The sequence below is a fragment of the Myotis daubentonii genome, chromosome 7 (genome assembly GCF_963259705.1).
Source record: "Myotis daubentonii chromosome 7, mMyoDau2.1, whole genome shotgun sequence".
In the NCBI taxonomy this organism is placed as follows: Eukaryota; Metazoa; Chordata; class Mammalia; order Chiroptera; family Vespertilionidae; genus Myotis; species Myotis daubentonii.
Genome location: NC_081846.1, coordinates 72,971,363 through 72,991,249, shown reverse-complemented (window position 1 = coordinate 72,991,249; position 19,887 = coordinate 72,971,363). Strand labels below are relative to the sequence as shown.

Below are 19,887 nucleotides of genomic sequence, written 5' to 3'. Positions count from 1 at the left end.
TTCCTGGATATAAAAAGGTCTCAGTAAATGTGATTGAGATGAAAAACTATTTTAAAAAAATGGAAATTTGGATAGGAACGTACAACTGGTTTATGTGGCCGCTCTTTTGAAAATAGATACAGAGGGTACAGAGGAAATGCATAGAGATCAGTCAGTAATAATCCAGATAAAAGATGTGAGTAGCTTCAATGATGGTAGTGAGAATGAAGGTGATGGAAAGTGTCCAGATTTGGGATTAATTTGAAAGGTAAAAGTGAGAATGAAGGTGGAGTATAAAAGAAAGAGGAAAATAAAAAATGACTCCAAGATTCTTGGACTTGGGTGTTTCACTTAATAGACATAAGATAAACTATCGTAGAGGAGTTTTCAGGTGAGAATATCAGGTTAATTTAGAAATGAGTCAAGCTGTCAAATGGACATTTAAGTATAAAAATCTGCTACTCAAAAGCTAGGTTTGACTGGATACATACATTTGGAACTATTGATAGTTGGATGGTAAAAAAAAAAGGCTATGAAATTAGTTGAAATTATCCAGTCAGTGGGTCTCATATTTAAAACATTTGGAAAACTTTAAGTAATATAGATGTCCCATTATAGGCAAAGAGAATCAAAATCATGGGTGATGCTTGGGAAACTATATTTTAGCGATCTTCAACCTTCTTCATCTTGTGGCACACATGAACTAATTAATAAAATTCTGTGGCACATCAAAATATATATTTTTGGCCCTAAATGGTTTGGCTCAGTGGATAGAGCGTTGGCCTGTGGACTGAAAGGTCCCAGGTTCGATTCCAGTCAAAGGCATGTACCTTGGTTACGGGCATATCCCCAGTAAGGGGTGTGCAGGATGCAGCTGATTGATATTTCTCTCTCATCGATGTTTCTAACTCACTATCCCTCTCTCTTCCTCTCTGTAAAAAATCAATAAAATATATATATATATATATATATATATATATATATATATATATATATATATATATATATTTGCCCTAGCCAGTTTGGCTCAGTGGATGGAGTCTCGGCATGTGGACTGAAGGGTCCCAAGTTCGATTCTGGTCAAGGGCACATGCTGGGGGGGACAAGGGGTGGATTATGGGCTCGATCCCCAGTAGGGGGCATGCAGGAGGCAGCTGATCAATGATTCTCTTTCATCATTGATGTTTCTATCTCTCCCTCTCCCTTCCTCTCTGAAATCAATAAAAATATAATTATATATATATATTTTTTTGCCAATATATTTTATATTACTTTTTATTTTTTGCCAATCTGACAAAAAATAGGTATAATTTTGAATCATTCACACTGAACAGCTATTGTGTTGGCTGTTGTCTCTTTTTTTTTTTTTTCCAATTGGACAATCTAAGGCAGTGGTTCTCAACCTTCTGGCCCTTTAAATACAGTTCCTCATGTTGTGCTCAAACCATAAAATTATTTTCGTTGCTACTTCATAACTGTAATGTTGCTACTGTTATGAATCGTAATGTAAATAATCTGATATGCAGGATGGTCTTAGGTGACCCCTGTGAAATGGTCATTCACCGCCAAAGGGGTTGTGACCCACAGGTTGAGAACCACTGATCTAAAGGAAAAGAGGTCAGAGCCCTTAAATAAATAGTCAGGTATTGCATGTTTCAGTGGGTGAAAATCACTGCTATATTTTATTAAACCTGTTGAGGTCTTTCTAATGTGCAGATTTTTACAGAAGTCACAGGCTCAAGGAGTATCTATAATAATAAAAGGGTAATATGCTAATTAGACCAGATGTCCTTCTGAGGAAGCCTGGGCAGGAGAGAAGCAGCCCGGGTCCCAGGTGCCTGCCAGTGGCCAGCGGGAAGCCGATGCAGGCAGGCAGGGGAAGGAAAGCCTACTCTTGCACGAATTTTTGTGCATCGGGCCTCTAGTTTTAGAATAAAAAGAAATATGAGGGCAGAGTCACAAGTAACATCAACTAAGACCAGTGTATATGATTATGTGTTTTCCTTCAGTTGCATTAAGCAACAGGGCACCAGTTCAGGAAAGAGGGAATATTGGACTTAACCATGTTATGAATTTCCAGGAAAAGCAACACAAGAGAAGAGGATACCAGGGAATGATTATAATGATAGGCTATGGAACCTAAACTGGAGAAGGAAGAAGCAAAGACTCTTTAAGAGAAGGATGAAGAACAATGTAAAGAATTATTGGAGTTGAGGTGGCTCAGGGGCTGAAACTGGAAAATGGGGTGGCTGGAACTGAGATAATGTAGCAGATACAGTACAGGTAACAAGAAAGCTTCTTCATGTAAACATCAGTGCATGCTGCCTGGTGCGGCTCTGACTCACAGTCCTGGCATCTGTCCCCCGTGTGTTCAGGTGGGCAGTGGCAGTAAGGCTGGTTCCCAGCAGTCACGCTGCAGGTCCCTTCGTTCTGACAGAAGTCCTCACAGACCGTCTTGCCACAGTTTGGTCCAGTGAATCCCAGCGCACAGCGGCAGGTGGGTCTCCCTATTGGAAACATGTAATAAAGAAGAAATTACTGAACTAAAATGGTTTATTTTCATGGAGTCTTCACTAGATAAGAGTCAGGACGCCAGAGTTTCCGTCAAAGTTGGTCTCTTACTTAAATCTGTGACTTGAGGCAGTAATTTGACCTCTTTGGGTCTGTTTCCCAATGTCCCCATGATGCCTAGATTCCATGATAACTCAGGTTCACACCTAGCAAAATTAGCAGAGCTCATTTTATACATAATTATATATTCACAGAAATATGTTATGCTTTAAAGTGCTTTCATTATTCTCTGTATTCTCTTTCCTGGCCCACTTTGCCTTTTCAATTATGTTTGCTCTATTCATGTGGTAATGCAGATTGCATTGGCCATTAGAAGATAAAGTAGAGAGAATTATATTTCCCTGTGTTGATTCATGTACCAACTATTGCTGGATCTACATAAAATAGAGCTTAGACTTATTATAAATAAATATTTAATAAATTCAAAGTGGACATGTCATTTATACTAATATTTATGAATGTTATTTTATTTGATCTTAATACACATACTGTGTTTAGATATAAGCACTTACACAGTCCTATTTTATTTCATTTTGATATTTTTCTTCATAGTAAGGACTGTCACTTCTAGTCTGGTAAGATGATTTAGAAGTCTAATGTTAACGGTATACAATAGCAAATCTGATGGATCATCTTTAGATATTTTTCTTTATTTGCTCTGTGGGAACTAACATCGCAATGAAAGCTGAATAATCCTTTAAGGTGTTTTGAACATAACAGTTAACTGCTATATCAGGAATGAGTCTCTCTAACTGCCTGGACTGTCAAGAACTGAGTAGAAAATTGAGTGCAGAACTAGCTCTGTAGATGTGGTGAACAAAACAAAACTAAATTAATGGCTATCATTTGTAAGGGGGGAAGAATGAGGATTAGAAATTGTACAAATATAAAATAACATCAAATAGCATAAGAAAGAAATTCAGTTATAGATCTCAATGAACTAGAACTCAGAAAATGACACAGGGTTGCTAACATCAGAGAATATCCAACAATCTCCTCTCACTTTTGTAGAAATAAAGCGTAGTTAAAGTGGCCAGAAAAATGCATGAATGTAATGCTTAAGGCTTGAGGTATGAAAGTGATATGTTTTTCTTTATTGCCATAGATTATATATTCTACAATGAAGGACAATTCCATGTTTCTACTTTTTTTTGAAAAGCATTCTTAGGTGAATAAAATGTCTCCAAATAAAATCTACCTGCATTTCCAAGAGAAGGAATAAATTGAAGTTTCACAATTTACTTATTTAGTTTACTTTGAAAGGGCTCCACACACTTAAACATGCTAGAAGCTATTGCTTCTCAATGAAGAAAATTATATACATTTTTATGTTGAGTAGTATTGCTTTAAAATTTATTTATAATGATATTAGTATAGTGGCTAGATAAATGCCTATTAATAGGTTGATAAACACGATAAATTTTATATACATTAAAAGCTGATTGCCAAGACCGGTTTGGCTCAGTGGATAGAGCGTCGGCCTGCGGACTGAAAGGTCCCGGGTTTGATTCCAGTCAAGGGCATGTACCTGGGTTGTGGGCACATCCCCAGTAGGAGATGTGCTGGAGGCAGCTGATCGATGTTTCTCTCTCATCGATGTTTCTGACTCTCTGTCTCTCTCCCTTCCTTTCTGTAAAAAATCAATAAAATATATATATTTTTTTAAAAAAGCTGATTAACCTTGCATTTTTCATTACCAGAAAATGGCTTTAAAACTTGTAGATAAAGGTTTTTCTAATAATGGTAGTGAATTTTCTAGTTGTTGATTACATACCTAGAAAATATCTTCACTTAAACAAAAATAGGTGAAACGTAAAGACACAAACAATAGAATAAATGGTGGTAGGAAGATAAAGAAAATAGTTATTGTTGGAGCACAGTAACCAGGGAAAATGGAAACCCTGAACAAAAGAAGGGATATCTCTTCATCTACAAGAACCAGAGAATGACTTACAGAGAAATAAAAAATACAAACAGGAACACATACAGGAGTTAAATGTGAAACACACAGTACAGAAAATAAAGAAGAAATTGATTGCATTAGAACAACTAGAACAAGTGCATACAGAGAACTGAAACACTGTAGATTTAAACTTTTCTACATTACTTTCCAGTTTATTATTCCTTGTTTTTAAAAATCGGGAGTGAAAAGAGTAAAATGATAGAAGTTTGAAAGAAACAAACACAGCCCGCTGTTAAGGTGCCTGCAAATCCCTCTATCCCCGCCACTCAGAGACACAACACCCTGCTTTCATCTCATCTACAGCTGTTTGGAAAATAAGGCAGAGTGACCAGGTTGTGTCCCACCACCACTCCCACCCCCCCAGTGCCGGCATATGCCTACATCATTTTGAGTCTGGCTGAATTATTTTTAAAAGGCTCCCATTCCTCTTCCTTTGAAGAGAAGATTTATTTTTGACAAGTAGAAATCTCTTCATATTCAGGGGGATGTTCTCAAACTTGAGAGAAACTAGGTGATGGTATAACAGATCTTTTGTTTGCTGATGAGAAATGGACCATCTGTTGCAGAATTTTGTCATGGGCTCCACATAATTTTTTCAAGACTCTCTCTGGGTACACCCTTACAAGTGGCACTGGGTTCATTTGGAAAGGTTTTTAGGTAGCTGGATTTGATTTTGACATTTGAAAAGGAAACAGCACGGTTACAATGACTAAGGCACAGCCGGGAGCTGGAGTGTTGACAGCCTTCAAGGGTAGCACAAGCAGGAAGAGCGCCGATTGACCCGAAGAAGGAGGGTAGGAGCCATTTGCTAGCTCTAATAGTCTAGTTTCTATAGCATTTTTAGCTCAGACTGAGGAGTGTAGCTTGTCTGACTGTCAGTGTTTATAAACTATATGTGCCAATTATTGGTTGTGAGACCATGGGCAAATATCACCTCTCTGCTTATTTCCTTGTGTGTAAAAAGTGGATAGTAACAGTACCTAGCTCATGAGTTATTGTGTAAAATTATATAGAATAAATGAGATAATATATGCAAAGCATTTTTAACCATGTTAGATGTATAGAAAGCAGTTACATTTTAGATATGAATATTCTTATTTTACTGAGTGGCATTCACCACTTATAGGCATGACTGACTGTCTGCCAAGGTACTGCAACAATCTAAGAAAATCATTCTGAAATGTTCTGAAGTTACACATTTTATGCCATTATTTATTTAGGATAAAATTAAATTTTAAATTTGTTTGCATAGTAGTGACGGGATACAGCAGAAATTCTCCATTAACTTTATTCTCAGACTGCAACATTTCAAACTTTGAAGGGTGGTTCCTTCTCCTTTACCTTCTAAATATGCTTAATCCTACTCACACAATACACACATAACAAAAAAGCACACCTAATCTTTGTCATGTGCTTCTACTTGTACAACTTCAAATTTTGGTGCATCCTTGAACTTTTTCAAAAGAAATCTACACTCACTGCTTCCAATTCTACCAATACATGACCAAACAACAACACACCAAAAACAAACAATCAAAAAAAGGTCATAAAGTCACATTCCAATCCCTCGCACGGTTTACAGTTTTAATTTTTTTTAAATATACAAAATAATGTGTCTTAATTGGTTACTTCTCTTTTTTTTCTCAATAGAGAGGTCAGATTTTTCAATATGTACATATTGCTCAAGTAAGTTAATTTTCATTCCCTAGTGGTAAGAAAGGTTTAGAAATGAAGACGTTAACATGTGGTGTTGTCTTTACTATATATTTATGTACTATTGCAATGTTTACCTTAAATCTCTTAGTCCATAAATCAATTTCTTCTCAATTATTATTGTCCTCAAATTTTCTTCATAATTTTATGCTGATTAACAGATACCCTTGAAAATTCTACCCACTTGGCCTCTAAGACACTATTATTATTGACTTCCCTATCTTTTCTTCTATTCTATTTTTTAAAAATACCAATTGTCTTTATGTTTACTCTTTCTGTCTCTCAAAGAAATGTTATTCCAAACTCTCTCTGGTGATATTATCCAACTTTATGGCTTCAATAATTATTTCTGTATCTGAATACCTCTGCCCAATTTTCTGATTATGGACTCATTCTCCATACTAAACGTCAGACCATCATTCTCACTCCTTATTGTATATCTCTCGCTGCTCAGTAGGTTCAACTCCTCCCACAATCCCCAAGAGATAAAAATTTTGTCTTGAACATTGTTCTCTGGGGATACACAATTTTTAATGCTGTAACATTCACTTTTATATATGCTACATTTTATATATTAACTATTTGAATTCTAATTTTATCTCCAATTTATATTATAAATAACACTATATTAAACATTTCACACCCAAATCCTATATAATAAAAGCCTAATATGCAAATTGTTCCACCGCTCTCTATGACATGCACTGACCACCAGGGGGCAGCATGGAACATGGCAGGCCTCAGTGACACAGTGCTGGCAGAGGGCAGCAGTGGAGGTGCTGCCAGCCCCAATGGGCCCGACAAGAGCGGGACCATGGCAGGATGGTGGAGTAGGTGAGCAGGCAGCACCAGGCCAAGGTTGGTGTGAGCGGGGGCCTGATTGCCCTGCAGATCACCCCGCAGACAGCAACCAGTGGTGGTGGTGGGAGGCAGGGCCGCCACCAACTCCCAGGCATCGAGGGAGCCAGGCGGGCGGCCTGGTCCCTATTGATCGCCCCACAGGCGGGATGGTGGAGCAGGTGAGGGGGTGGCGCCAGGCCACAGCGGGGTGCCAGGCAGGGTTGCAAGGCTGGGGGCATGAGCTAGGAGCATGAGCTGGGGCCCAATACCCACAGGCCACCCTGAGGGACCCCACCCATGCATGGATTTGTGTACCGGGCCTCTAGTATTGTACCAGTATAATCCTTAGGATATGTTTGTAACAGTGACATTATTAAGTGAAAAGACATTAAAACTTTGAAAGGTTTATGCCGTGAACATTTCTTCTGGTAGTGACTTAAGAACGCTGATGTCATCTATGTCTGACGAGACTCCTCCTCCACTTCCTCATCCTCAATTATTTCTCTCCCTATTTTCCTCTTTTCTCTTTTATATGTCTGTGTGCATGTATATGCAAAACTAGTCTTCTGCCATTGGCTCATTATGTCTCCTATTTTTTTCTACTTGATTTGTTATAGCTATAAGTTCCTTTGTTACTTAGTTAAATAATATGCAATGTTATTTTAAATTTTATTTTCAATCACAGTGGACATTCAATATTAGTTTATATTAGTTTCAGGTGTATAGCATACAGCATAGTGGTTAAACAATCATATAAATCTGATTATAAAAGTGTTCCCTCTGATAGTTCAAGTACTCACCTGGCACCATACATAGTTATTACAATACTAGAGGGGGGGTCCTTAGGCCTGGCTGGCGATCAGGACTGATCAGGTTCCCCGCCTCCCTGCCTCCTCCTTCCCTCTCTGCCAATGTCTGTCGCCACCCATCCCCAGTTCCCCATTCCAGCCCGGGGCCTGCCAGCTCAGGGGAGAGACAGGGGGAGCGACCCGGGAGGTTCCTGTGAGGTTGGCCGCCAGCCCAAGGAGGGAGCCGGCCCAAGGAAGGAGCCAGCCCTCAGCTCCCCCTGAGAAAGGGGCTGCGTCCACCGCCACCCACCTTCAGTTCCCTGTCCGAGCCTGGGGGCCTGCCGGCCAGGGGGAGGAACCGAGAGTTTGGCCGGCAGGGACCAGGAGGTTGGCCGGCAGGCCCATCAGCAATCGGGGCCTGCAGGCTGGGGGCAGCTCCTACATTGAGCATCTGCCCCCTGGTGGTCAGTGCACATCACAGTGACCTGTCATTCTGGTCGTTCCAGTCGTTCCAATGTAACAGTAGCTTAGGCTTTTATCTGTATAGATTATAGACTATATTCCCTATGCTGTACTTTACAACCCTGTGACAAGTTTGTGACTACCAATTTGCACTTCTTAATCCCTCAGCTTTTTCACTCAGCCCCCAACCCTGCTCCCCTCGGGCAATTGTAAGTTTATTTTCTGCATTTATGAGTCTATTTCTGTTTTGTTTTGTTTATTTTGTTCTTTAAGATTCTGCATAATCATATAGTATATGTCTTTCTCTGTCTGACTTATTTCACTTAGAATAATGCCCTCTAGGTCCATCCATGTCACAAATGGTAAGATTTTATTTTTTATGGCTGAGTAATATTCCATTGTATGTATGTACTATCACTTTTAAAAAATGTTTATCCTTACCAGAGGACATGTTTTTGTCAATTTTAGAATGAAAGAAAGGGGTAGGTAGGTAGAAAGAGAGAGAGAGAGAGAGAGAGAGAGAGAGAGAGAGAGAGATTGATGGGTTGCTGCCTGTATACACCTGACTAGGAATCAAACCCATGACCTTTTGGTGTACATGATGATTCTCCAACCAACTGAGCCACACCAGCCAGGGCATACCACCACTTTTTTATTCACTCATCTATTGATGGGCACTTGGGTATTGCAAATAACACTGCAATAAACATATGGATACATATCTCTTTTCAATTTAGTATTTTGAGTTACTTTAGACATATACCCAGAAGTGGAATTGCTGGGTCATAAGGCAGTTCCATTTTTAATTTTTTAAGGAAAATTAAAATATCCACTGTGGCTGCACCAATCTGCATTCCTTCTAACAGTTCAAAAGGTTTCCCTTTTCTCCACATCCTCACAGGCACTTGTTTGCTGATTTATTTTATTTTTTAAATATATTTTTATTGATTTCATAGAGTAAGGGAGAGAAAGAGAGAGATAGAAATATGAATGATGAGGGAGAATCATTGATCAGCTGCCTCCTGCATGCCCCACACTGAGGATAGAGCCTGCAACCAAGGCATGTGCCCTGAATGGGAATTGAACCAGGGACCTCCTAGTTTATAGGTTGACACTCAACCACTGAGCCACACCAGCTGATGATTAATGACATTGAGAATCTTTTCATATGTCTATTGGCTCTCTGTACATCATCTTTGGAGAAATGTCTATTCAGGTCCTCTTCCCATTTTTTAATTTGATTATTTGTTGTTTTTTGGTATTTAGTTGTGTGAGTTTTTAAATAAATTTTAGATATTAACCCCTTATTGCACATATCACTAGTGAATATATTCTTCCATTTAGTAGGCTGTTTTTTGTTTTGTTAATGGTTTTCTTTGTTGTATGCTATCTTAAGTTGGCAATTTTTTGTTTTCAACTGAATATTTTCTTAGATTCTTATAAAGCAAGTAGGATTAAATACTCAGCTTTTAGCACTCCCTAAACATAAATAATATCAATGTTAAGAATGCTAGGACATCAAGCTCAATTTAAATTGAAAACACTGATTTACTTGAGAAAGGAGGTTTAGTCCCCCTCTAGAATGTCCCACCTTCTAGATTTAGCATGTCATTTAACTCGTTCCTTTAACACAGTATTTGTTGAAAAGTGAGTTCCACCCTGGAGCTTTGATGTGATGCAGGTTCAATTTTTTTAACAAGACCACTTCATACATGGTGCTGTAAACTTCCTATTATATTAGAGGTTAGCTAACTATAGCTCATGGACCAAAACCAACCGTGTTTTGGTAACTAAACTCTCATTGGCACGCAGTCACCCATTTATGTCTATGACGGCTTTCCCACTACACCTACAGAGGTCATGTGGCCCCCAAAGCCCACGGTGTTTACTATCTAGCCCTTTACGTAAGGTTTGCCAAGCCCGGAGTTATGGCATATTTGTTACTGTTAATCAATGGGTTCAAGGGAGTCTGCCTGCGCCGTTTTAAAGTGTCTCATCTCGTTTCTCAAGAAAGTCAGTGCACAAAAAAGGGAGTGGAAGGTGCCCTTAAGGGGGAAAATTAATGTTAATTCTGTTATATGTAATGATGGCATGACAGTTATTTTTTATCAATGAAGTATTTATAGGAGAAATAACATGATGTCTGGGACTTACTTTGAATAAAATACTCTAGCAAACAAGTATATGGGGTGGTTAGGTGGAGAATAGTTGAAACAATTAGATAACTGTTGATAATTATTGAAACTGGACAATAGATACATGGGTGTTTATTATAATTTTATTTTCATTAAGATATTTATTATGCCCCGGCTGGTGTGGCTCAGCTGGTAGGAGACTAGTCCCATATACCAAAAGGTTGTGGGTTTGATTCCCAGCCCTAGCCTGGTGCTTGCAGGAGGCAGCCGATCAATGTTTCTCTCTCAAATTCTCTCTCTCTCTCTCTCTCTCTCTCTCTCTCTCTCTCTCTCTCTCTCTCTCTCTCTCTCTCTCCTCTGTCCCTCCCTTCCCCAGTCTCTAAAAGTCAATGAAGAAAATGTTCTCGGGTAAGGAAAATAAATAAATTAATAAATTAATTTAAAAAATTAAAAACAGCCCTGATATAATAAAAAATGAAAGAAAAGCAAAGATGGGCAGTTTAAATGGATGCCCACCTTTATCAAGATGTTTAGGTGATTGTGTACTGTCTATCCTAGGTAAATATATGACTTGAGGCACACCAGTATATATGTTTTGCCATCAGTTCTATGACGCTTTGAGGGTGTCTGAAAGTTTCCAGCATAACTTCCCTTTTAGCATACATTTTGGGGGCAGTCAAATTTGATGGCAGCCATATATGCTACTATCCTATTTGGAACAGTGACCTGGAAGAAAAAATGATCTTAAATGAATGAGAAGCAAATTTCTCTCCATCTACTCACCTATTATTGTAAGGACCCTTCCCACTGCAGTGAGAAGATAATAATTTACATCAGCATCATTTTTTCTGCTTTATTTCTGGGAACAAAACATTTCATAGAATTTCCACAGAAGTGGTGATAAGAGAGAGCTACAATGAAAACTTCTGCTTTCTTATAGAATTAATTGAAATAATTGGATACAAATATATCGCCAACTATAAAAAATTGCACTGCCCATTCTTCACTTAGTCAGTTTTGCTTTTATATCTTGCCAAACTTCCCAAATTAAAATTGCTATCCCTTTTGCATAACTCCAAACTTTATGAGTGGGAGTATTTGTTATATTGTCCCAAATTTACAAACCCTCCTCAACATTTCTATAAATTAACTGTGTAGAAAACCTGATTTATTTTGACAGAAATATTAAGTGCCTAAATAACAAACCTATGAGTAAGAAAAATTGCAAACAGTATGACGGCTAGTCTACTTTATATAATACATATTCATAAAAGTAAAGATTAATTGTAAATATAGTTTATCACATACATTTCAAAATGTTATAAATAATAAAAAATCAAATTATTTTATAATTTTGTAATTAAATATCTTAATATGTCAATGCTTTATTCTCATTTCCAATATATTACCCAAGGCAAACTTTATCTTAAATCTATCCTTCAATGAGCAGATCATAGAAATTAACTACATGGACCCTTGTTGTTTAATCAATGTCAAACTATTTAATTTTGTAGTACTTTTCTATATAAATTAATATTTTAGTTTTCTTTATTAAAAAAATCTTAAGGAATGAGGGAAAAACTCATTCCTTCCTACATGCAAAATTTTAATTATGCCTCTCAGATGTGTGCTTTTAATTAATTGGTGACATTTCTTTGTTCAAATATTATAGTCTTACACAACTGTCATAAACTTATAAATTTTAATTAAGGCTTCTCCAAACCCTAGTTATATAGTGTCCACATAGGAATTTGCCAAAAGGCTTAACTATAAGTAAACCAACAATGATTAAATCCATGACTTGCCCAATGGGATTTGTTTAACAAATTAACATTTGTGTGGAGATAATAAGGTTCTACACTCTATAATACCAGATCATGTTCTATAAAACCACATTTTTAAAACTTAAAATGCTTTGTAAATGACTTATTTAAATATTATATTATTATTAATTATTAGATATAAGACAATAAACTATAATAACATAACTCAGGTTGAATTCAGATGATGCCATTTATATTACTAATTTGAAATATAATTTTTTTCTGAACATATTCTCTCTATGTGAATCAAAATCTAATAATCTGGGTGCATAGGTAAAGTTGATATAGATTTTAAGAATGTAGCAGAGTCTGGACAAATATTTGAAAACATTAAAAGTTGTGCTGTATCCATATATAATTCAGGATACATTTATAGGATAGCAAATTCAATGCTTCATAGAGATTTGTCCCTGTTGTTCTGTTGCAGGTTAAATAGTAGGCATAATTGGAGTGACAAACTTTTTAGTTGGCTTAAATATTTCCATGGATAAATATAAGAAAGTCATCCGGTTGTATGGTAGGTAGACAGGCATGAGGAGAGTAGGAGCAATAGGCCAGGTACCAGGAAGGCCCCAAGTGCCTAGCAATTGGAAAAACTGGGAAAACAAGGCCCTCACACCCAAGGTGACCTTTCCTACCTGGTGTATCACTGGTCATGAGGTTTAGTCCCCCTGGCCTTTCATATCACTGGTCATGTAGTCCAGAACCTCCCCTGACCTTTCCTCCCCTAGCATGTTGCTAGTCATGGAGTAGATTCTTTTAGAGGAGGAACAAATGGCTGAAAGAATAGCTTCATATGACTCTCACACAAGCCCTTGCACAGCCATTCCCTTAAGCATCAAGCCGTGAAGACAATGAGATCTTGACCCACATCAAATATTCTTAGGAACGAAGTCTTGGGTCTGTTGATCACAGAGACAGTTTTGGTCAAACTACAGGTAACACCTAGGCCTCAGTTGTGTTTCAGCTCCAGGCCCAGAAAAGCAGCAAGGCCAGGCAGGGAGACACCATGGCTGACATCAGGACCAGTTGCAGTGACAAATGACCCTCTGCCCTAGTGAATACCAATCAGTGGAGACCATGACTCAGAAAGGTCACACCTGGGAAGCTGATGAATATTTCATGAAGGTCCTCTCTTGGGACCTTCCCTAAGATCCACAATTTTAGAGAACAGATCAAACTCTCAGGATGGAGGACTCAGCACACACACTCTCTCTTAAGCATGTCCTTGCCTTTCTCACCCCTTTCTTTCTCCAGGGTGCACTTCTCTCTCTCTGGAGCATGTCCACAACTTTCCCCCTCTCCTTCCTCCAGGTGTGTTCCCTTGCCTTTTGTTTCCTAAGCTCCAAGGGCATTCCTTTTGCCTCAGTAGCTTGTTTCCTGAATCTGCACAGCCAACCTGGATCACTTCTTCTACCTCTGTGATTTTCTAAATAAACTTTTGCTTGTATTTGAGTCTTAGCTCTAAATTCTTTCTTAGCCAGAACTCAAATATCGAGGTTGCAAAACTGAGGCCAATTGCCAGTAACATTCTGGTGGCATTTCACTGCTAACAGTTGTAACCCAATGATTTTATTATTATAATAAGAAAAATTAAGTTAACAATAAAATAATAAAATCCCTAAAACTCATTTACAAAAGAAAATATTTTTTTTCTGAAGGAAATGGTATCTATGTTACTAAAATAAGATCACAGGTCATATCCTTTCATGGCACATTTATTGGACTTTTATTTTTATATTCAATGAAGGTCCCAGTACTACAATTTCTCCTGCAGCAATAGAATATACTCTACTGTATGGATTAATTTTCCTTACGCAGAATGAAAATATGTAATAAAGATCCTAGTGTCTTTTTTACTTCAATCAACCTGCTGAATATTATTTTTCAGAATTCAGTTAAGCAGTTATAATAGCTTAGTTATCAATTAATCACGTGTCAAAAACATTTATAGACATAAAACTATCAAACTTAAAGAAAAAGTAATGCTTTTACTATAAGTATACAAAACAGAAACAGCTTAGTTCTTCTGAATTCCATTGAAAAAAATTTCTAATGTGACTCTTTCAGTTAGCATTATGCTAAATACTTCAAAGAATAGCATAAGAAACAGAAGCAGTGAGAGCTCCCAGCAAGATGGAAATTAACCATGTAGGGGATGTAAAGATCATATGGATTAATTTTCCATTTGACTAAAGAAATTTGCATTTTTGTAGTAGAGTTAAATGTGCATAGGTTGCTCTCATAGTTGCATAATATCCTTTGTACCAAATATTGTGATCTGCAAGTTATAATTTTATTATGCATTGGGGTTAATTTATTCCCATGGGAACATATTTTAAAAATAATACAAGTCAGTAAAAAATAAGTTTTAATGTTCACTTATATGTTTTAGAAACCACTTTGTGCAAACTTAACTATTGTATAAGTTAATAAGAATCTCAAGTATATCCTAATTCATGGTAACCTGATATTTTCAAAGCAGATTATACACTACATGCCAAATGAGTAATTATTTTATTTATTTCATTTTACTTTATTATTTATTTTATTTTATTTTATTTTATTTTATTTTATTTTATTTTATTTTATTTTATTTTATTTTATTTTATGTTTTGTTAAATCTCACCCAAGGATATTTTTTCATTAACTTTTGGACAGGGTAGAAGGGAGGGGAAGAGACAAAGATAGAGAACCATCGATGTGAGAGAGACACATTGATTGGTTGCCCCCCCACTCACCCTGACTGGGGATGGAGCCTGCAAAGGAGGTATGTACCCTTGACTGGAATTGAACCTGGGACCCTTTAGTCCATAGGCTGATACTCCAACTACTAAACCAAACAGGCTAGGGCAAGAGTAGTTATGATTTTAGATGGGAATTACAATGCCATCAGATGTGCTGATATCATATATTTATACTAATTATTTTTTTATTCTTTTAAGATTTGGATGAATGTTTTGGTTAGTGTGTGCAGTAGCATTTGTACAATGACTATGCTTCAGCCTAAGGTTTGGTTTGAGTTCTGTATGAAAGTTAAGTTTGTGGTAGAGTTACTGGGGAGACTTGAAATTAGTCTTGCTATGAAGTTAACATAGGGTTAGCATTAAGGTTCTTAAGCAGTCACTTGCAAAGGGACTTCAACACTGTGTCATTTAATGAGTGCAAGTATTTTATGAATAGTTTATAAAAGAGATACTTGCAAGCTACATTTGCCATCATGCTGCCCCAGTAAATGGCATATTGTAACTAGTAACCCGGTGCACGGATTTGTGCACATTGAAAGGAAATTAATTAGAAGGCGGCTGGTGAGACCGGGCGAGACAGGCCAGATATGCCCTGGAGTCAACCTCTCTTGTTCCCTCCCCAGTTGGTCGCACCTGAGATGGCGCCGTGGCTCGAAGGGCATCTGCAGAGTGAGCGGGGTCCCTCCGGCAGGTGGGATCCCTTGGCCTGGCCTGTGGGGATCGGGCCGAAAACAGCTCTCTGACATCCCCCAAGGGGTCCCAGAGTGTGAGAGGGCACTCTGCAAAGTCGCTGTTGTTCAGGGTGTGGAACACAAATGCAAGTGTGCAGTAAAGCAGATTCGGGACCCACAGTGCCCCAGCAACAACATAACCCACGGCTGAAGGTGGAGTCATGTAGGAATGGGGCTCCCTTCTCTCTGGTTTCTGGATGCATCACCTGAGAACTGCCGCTGCCATGTCACTGAATCAGGGAAGCTCCTGCATTGAGCATCTGTCCCCTGGTGGTCAGTGCACTCATAGTGACTGGTCAGATGGCTGGGCACTTAGCGTATTAGCCTTTTATATATATAGATGATACTTTAAAGGAGCTACCAGCATTCCACACACTATCTTTCGCAAAGTATTCTTTCAAGTAGTGAAACACATTTGAACTAATATATTTACATTTAAAATGAACCTAATTTTCAATATCAAATGATTCTTAGCATTAGGCAAACTGTTCAATTAAGAACAAACAGATATTCAAGTCAAAGTTATAAGGCTTATAAAACTGGTTTCACTTCATCATTCTAAGCCTGTTGAGTCAGAATCTGTGACCACTAGATCTGGCACGTGGCACACTCAACACCTGGTCATGTCATTACTATTGTTAAGTTAGATGCCTTGAACCTTGAAATACTAAATTTAGAACAAATGTCATTGATTATGTTAAATTACTTATTCCACTTAATTTGTGTTAATGTATTCTTTATTAAGGTACCAGAAATGATATTTGTAACATTATTTTCTTTTTCATGTTTACAGAACATTGCAAGTGATTTGAATAGACAATGAAACTCAAATATTTACCCAGAGCGGATGGTATACAAGTTCCTCCATTTTGACAGTAGTTGCTACAGTGGTTTACTTCACATCTGTCTCCTGAATAACTAGGCCAGCAGTGACACCTCAAATCACCCTTCTCATTTAAAATGCATCTTCCTCCATTTTCACAAGTCAATTTGCATGAATCATCTGGTTATAAAAAGAAATCTATGAATTAGCATGCCATTTAGTGGATAGTAGAATAAAAATATTTTTAGAAAATAAAAAATACTAGGATTTGCTTTATTAAAAATTCCAAAAATAAATACTCCTAATATAAAAGGAGAAATAAAATTATCTGAAAACGGAGAAATAAATTTCAACCATTATTGAATGGTGAATACAAATGTTTAATTAAATTTTATTTTTCTATATGCTTAAAACATTATTAGACATTTCTTATAGTTGTTAAAACAGTAAGTAATAAAACCAACTGAGACTTTCTAAAAATAAAATATTGTCCAACCAATAAGTATTTTTTATAATGTGGGCAATCATAGCCCATTTTTTAGAAGTGTTTAATTTCAAACCAAACTGAATTATGTAAACTGTATATAAACATATATCTTTACATATAGAATAAACGTATTATATTGTATATATAACAATAAGTATATTATATACATAGACATATAATTTATAATATAGGGGCATTTTAAAATAAAAATATACTCTTTGATGTACATACTTATTAACTATATATATAAATATGCCAAACCAAAAGTCACTTAGATTTGGTATAAACAGTGGTCGGCAAACTATGGCTCGGCAAACCGCGGCTCATGAGCCACATGCAGCTCTTTGGCCCCTTGAGTGTGGCTCTTCCACAAAATACCGACTTCTGTGCATGGGCCACAAAGTTTCAATCGCACTGTACGTGCATGCCCGCATGTGTTATTTTGTGGGAGAGCCACACTCTAGAGGCCAAAGAGCCGCATGTGGCTCGTGAGCCGTGGTTTGCCAACCACAGGTATAAGATGATAATAGAACAGTGTAGAAACATTTCCATGTGTAAAATTTCCATATTTAAAATAATTAGGCACAATTTGTCTATTCCATATAGTTTGGCTGAGAATGAGAAAGGATGGTCATTTCTTGGAATAGGAAAATTATTTCTTAAAAATTTGATGTCTGATTAATAAAGATAGGCTTGAAATCATTTTTCAGGTAATTTATCTATATGTGTTCACATATCCCTGCTCCATTAGAAATACTGCTTTACTTAAAGCAAGACACAATGTTCAATGAAACAGAAATGATTGACAATATTGTAAGAGGCATTTCATTCTAGAATATGCCTTCTATTAAAGTCATGCCTATTTTATAGTTAAGACTAGAGGCCCAGTGCACGGATTAATGCACTGGTGGGCTCACTCAGCCTGGCTTGTGCCCTCCCACAATCTGGCACCTATCAGGGGATGTTGGACTGCTGGTTTTGGCCCAATGCCTACAGGCCAGGCCGAGGGACCCCTGCGGTGCAAGAATCCGTGCACCAGGACTCTAGTAAGCATATGAAATCTTTGGTTGATCTCTTCCCGCCCTACCCCCTCCTCTGTTCCCTCTGAGATTCATCAGTCTGTTCCATGTGTCCATGTCTGTGCATAAAGCATCTGCCCCCTGGTGGTAAGTGTGCATCATAGCTACAGGTTGAATGGTCAGACAGTTGAACAGTCGAATGGTCGTTTAGGCATATATATATATATATATATATATATATATATATATATATACCGGGCCTCTAGTGTCTTAAATATAAGAGATCACACTATTTGTGTTTTTTACAATTTTTGCTCTTTAATACTTATCAGCATTGGAAATTATGTTTCAATTTATTTTAATGTTTGTTTCAACCTCTAACTTCTAAATTATTAACTTCATGAGTACAGATATCTTGGAGGTTTTGTTTCTGATTAGTCGTTGGTTTCTAAATTAGTGATATGCTTTGCTCATAACCCTCAAAAATTTCTTAATGGTAATGGTAATATTTATTGTTAATCAAATTTTACACAGAGGAAACTCAGACTCTTTATAAATTAATCACCAGTTTCTAAATTAGTATTGGCACACAGAAGTTGTTCAATATAAACTTGTTGAATGACTAAATGTATTTGGGGGTTGAGTTTAAACTGATAGCAGAATGGCATGCTCAGAAACATGATTTTCACTGATATACGAGCTATATAAAAATACATTTTGATCTGTGTGTGACTTCAAAGTTCTTAACCTACTCTTAAATGCATAGTAAGTGCTCAATGCAGCTTTGTGAATAAATGTAAAATGAATTAATAGAAAGTTATCATCAGAAGAACAGTTTATGGAGGTATTCAAGAAGCAATGCTATTAAGGTAAGTACATTGATGACTGAGTAGCTAGTTCTGCTCAGTGTCTATAGCTGTAAAAATGTATCATAGAGATGAATTCATTATTTACTGATATAATGAAGTTTACCTACCTAACAGGCTGTCATCATTGCAGGTGCCATTAATCAAGTATTTTCCTTCCGGGCACACACAGGTGGCCCCAGAAGGATTCAGCAAACAGAGAAATTCACAGGCTAAATCCAAGCAAGGATTGGGTACTGGTTAAAAGAAAACAAAGAAATGCATAACTACAAATACAATAGGTTTCAAGAACATGAAATTCAATAAGGAGAAATGATGGAATCAGCAATCACATCAACTTTCTGCTGGAATGATCTCATTTCAATCTTACTGGTCACCTTAATAGGGGAACAGATATTACTAACCTTAGGACTATATATGTCAGATGACTGGTAAAGAGCAGCAAAACTTGAGATAGAATTCTAGGAAGTTTTTAGGGGACTATATGCTGTTTTAATTGTTTCCATCACTGATTTGGATAAATATCTTTGTTACCTTTCCAGATCATTGCACCAAATGAGATTAAATCCCTTTCTATTTGCCATAAAGATTAATAATAAATAAATCTTAAACATTCTCTTGAATCATGCACTCATACATAGAGATGAGTCATTGGATTTTCAGCCACATTTTTACTCTGGTTGTCAATATTTTTGATAGCTGTGTTCAAAATATACCTTTCAAGATAATAGCATCCCTTATTTTCCAATTCCCATCTGGGAGGGAAAGTAACAATAAAAGTCATGAACAATCAGAGAAAACAGCCCTTGTGAAGAGCTCTCCTCAGATACATCTAAGGTTGGCATGTTAGAGATATAATTGTCACTTGGGTATCAGTAAGAAAAAGTTAAACTGACTAATGATGAATTTTCTACACTTGTCTACAGAATCACAGATTTTG

The 19,887-nt window shown here is 37.1% G+C and overlaps 1 protein-coding gene across 1 annotated transcript in view; it reads right to left on the bottom strand.

The window, feature by feature from the left end:
• The window catches only part of LRP1B (LDL receptor related protein 1B), a 924,684-nt gene that overhangs the window by 66,351 nt on the left and 838,446 nt on the right, over positions 1-19,887 (bottom strand). Inside the window, exons 78-80 of the mRNA XM_059704885.1 lie at positions 19,058-19,183; positions 16,591-16,755; positions 2,325-2,486 (exon numbers count right to left, since the gene is read on the bottom strand). Coding sequence (XP_059560868.1) covers positions 2,325-2,486; positions 16,591-16,755; positions 19,058-19,183 — 453 coding nt within the window. The remainder of the gene's footprint in view (positions 1-2,324; positions 2,487-16,590; positions 16,756-19,057; positions 19,184-19,887) is intronic.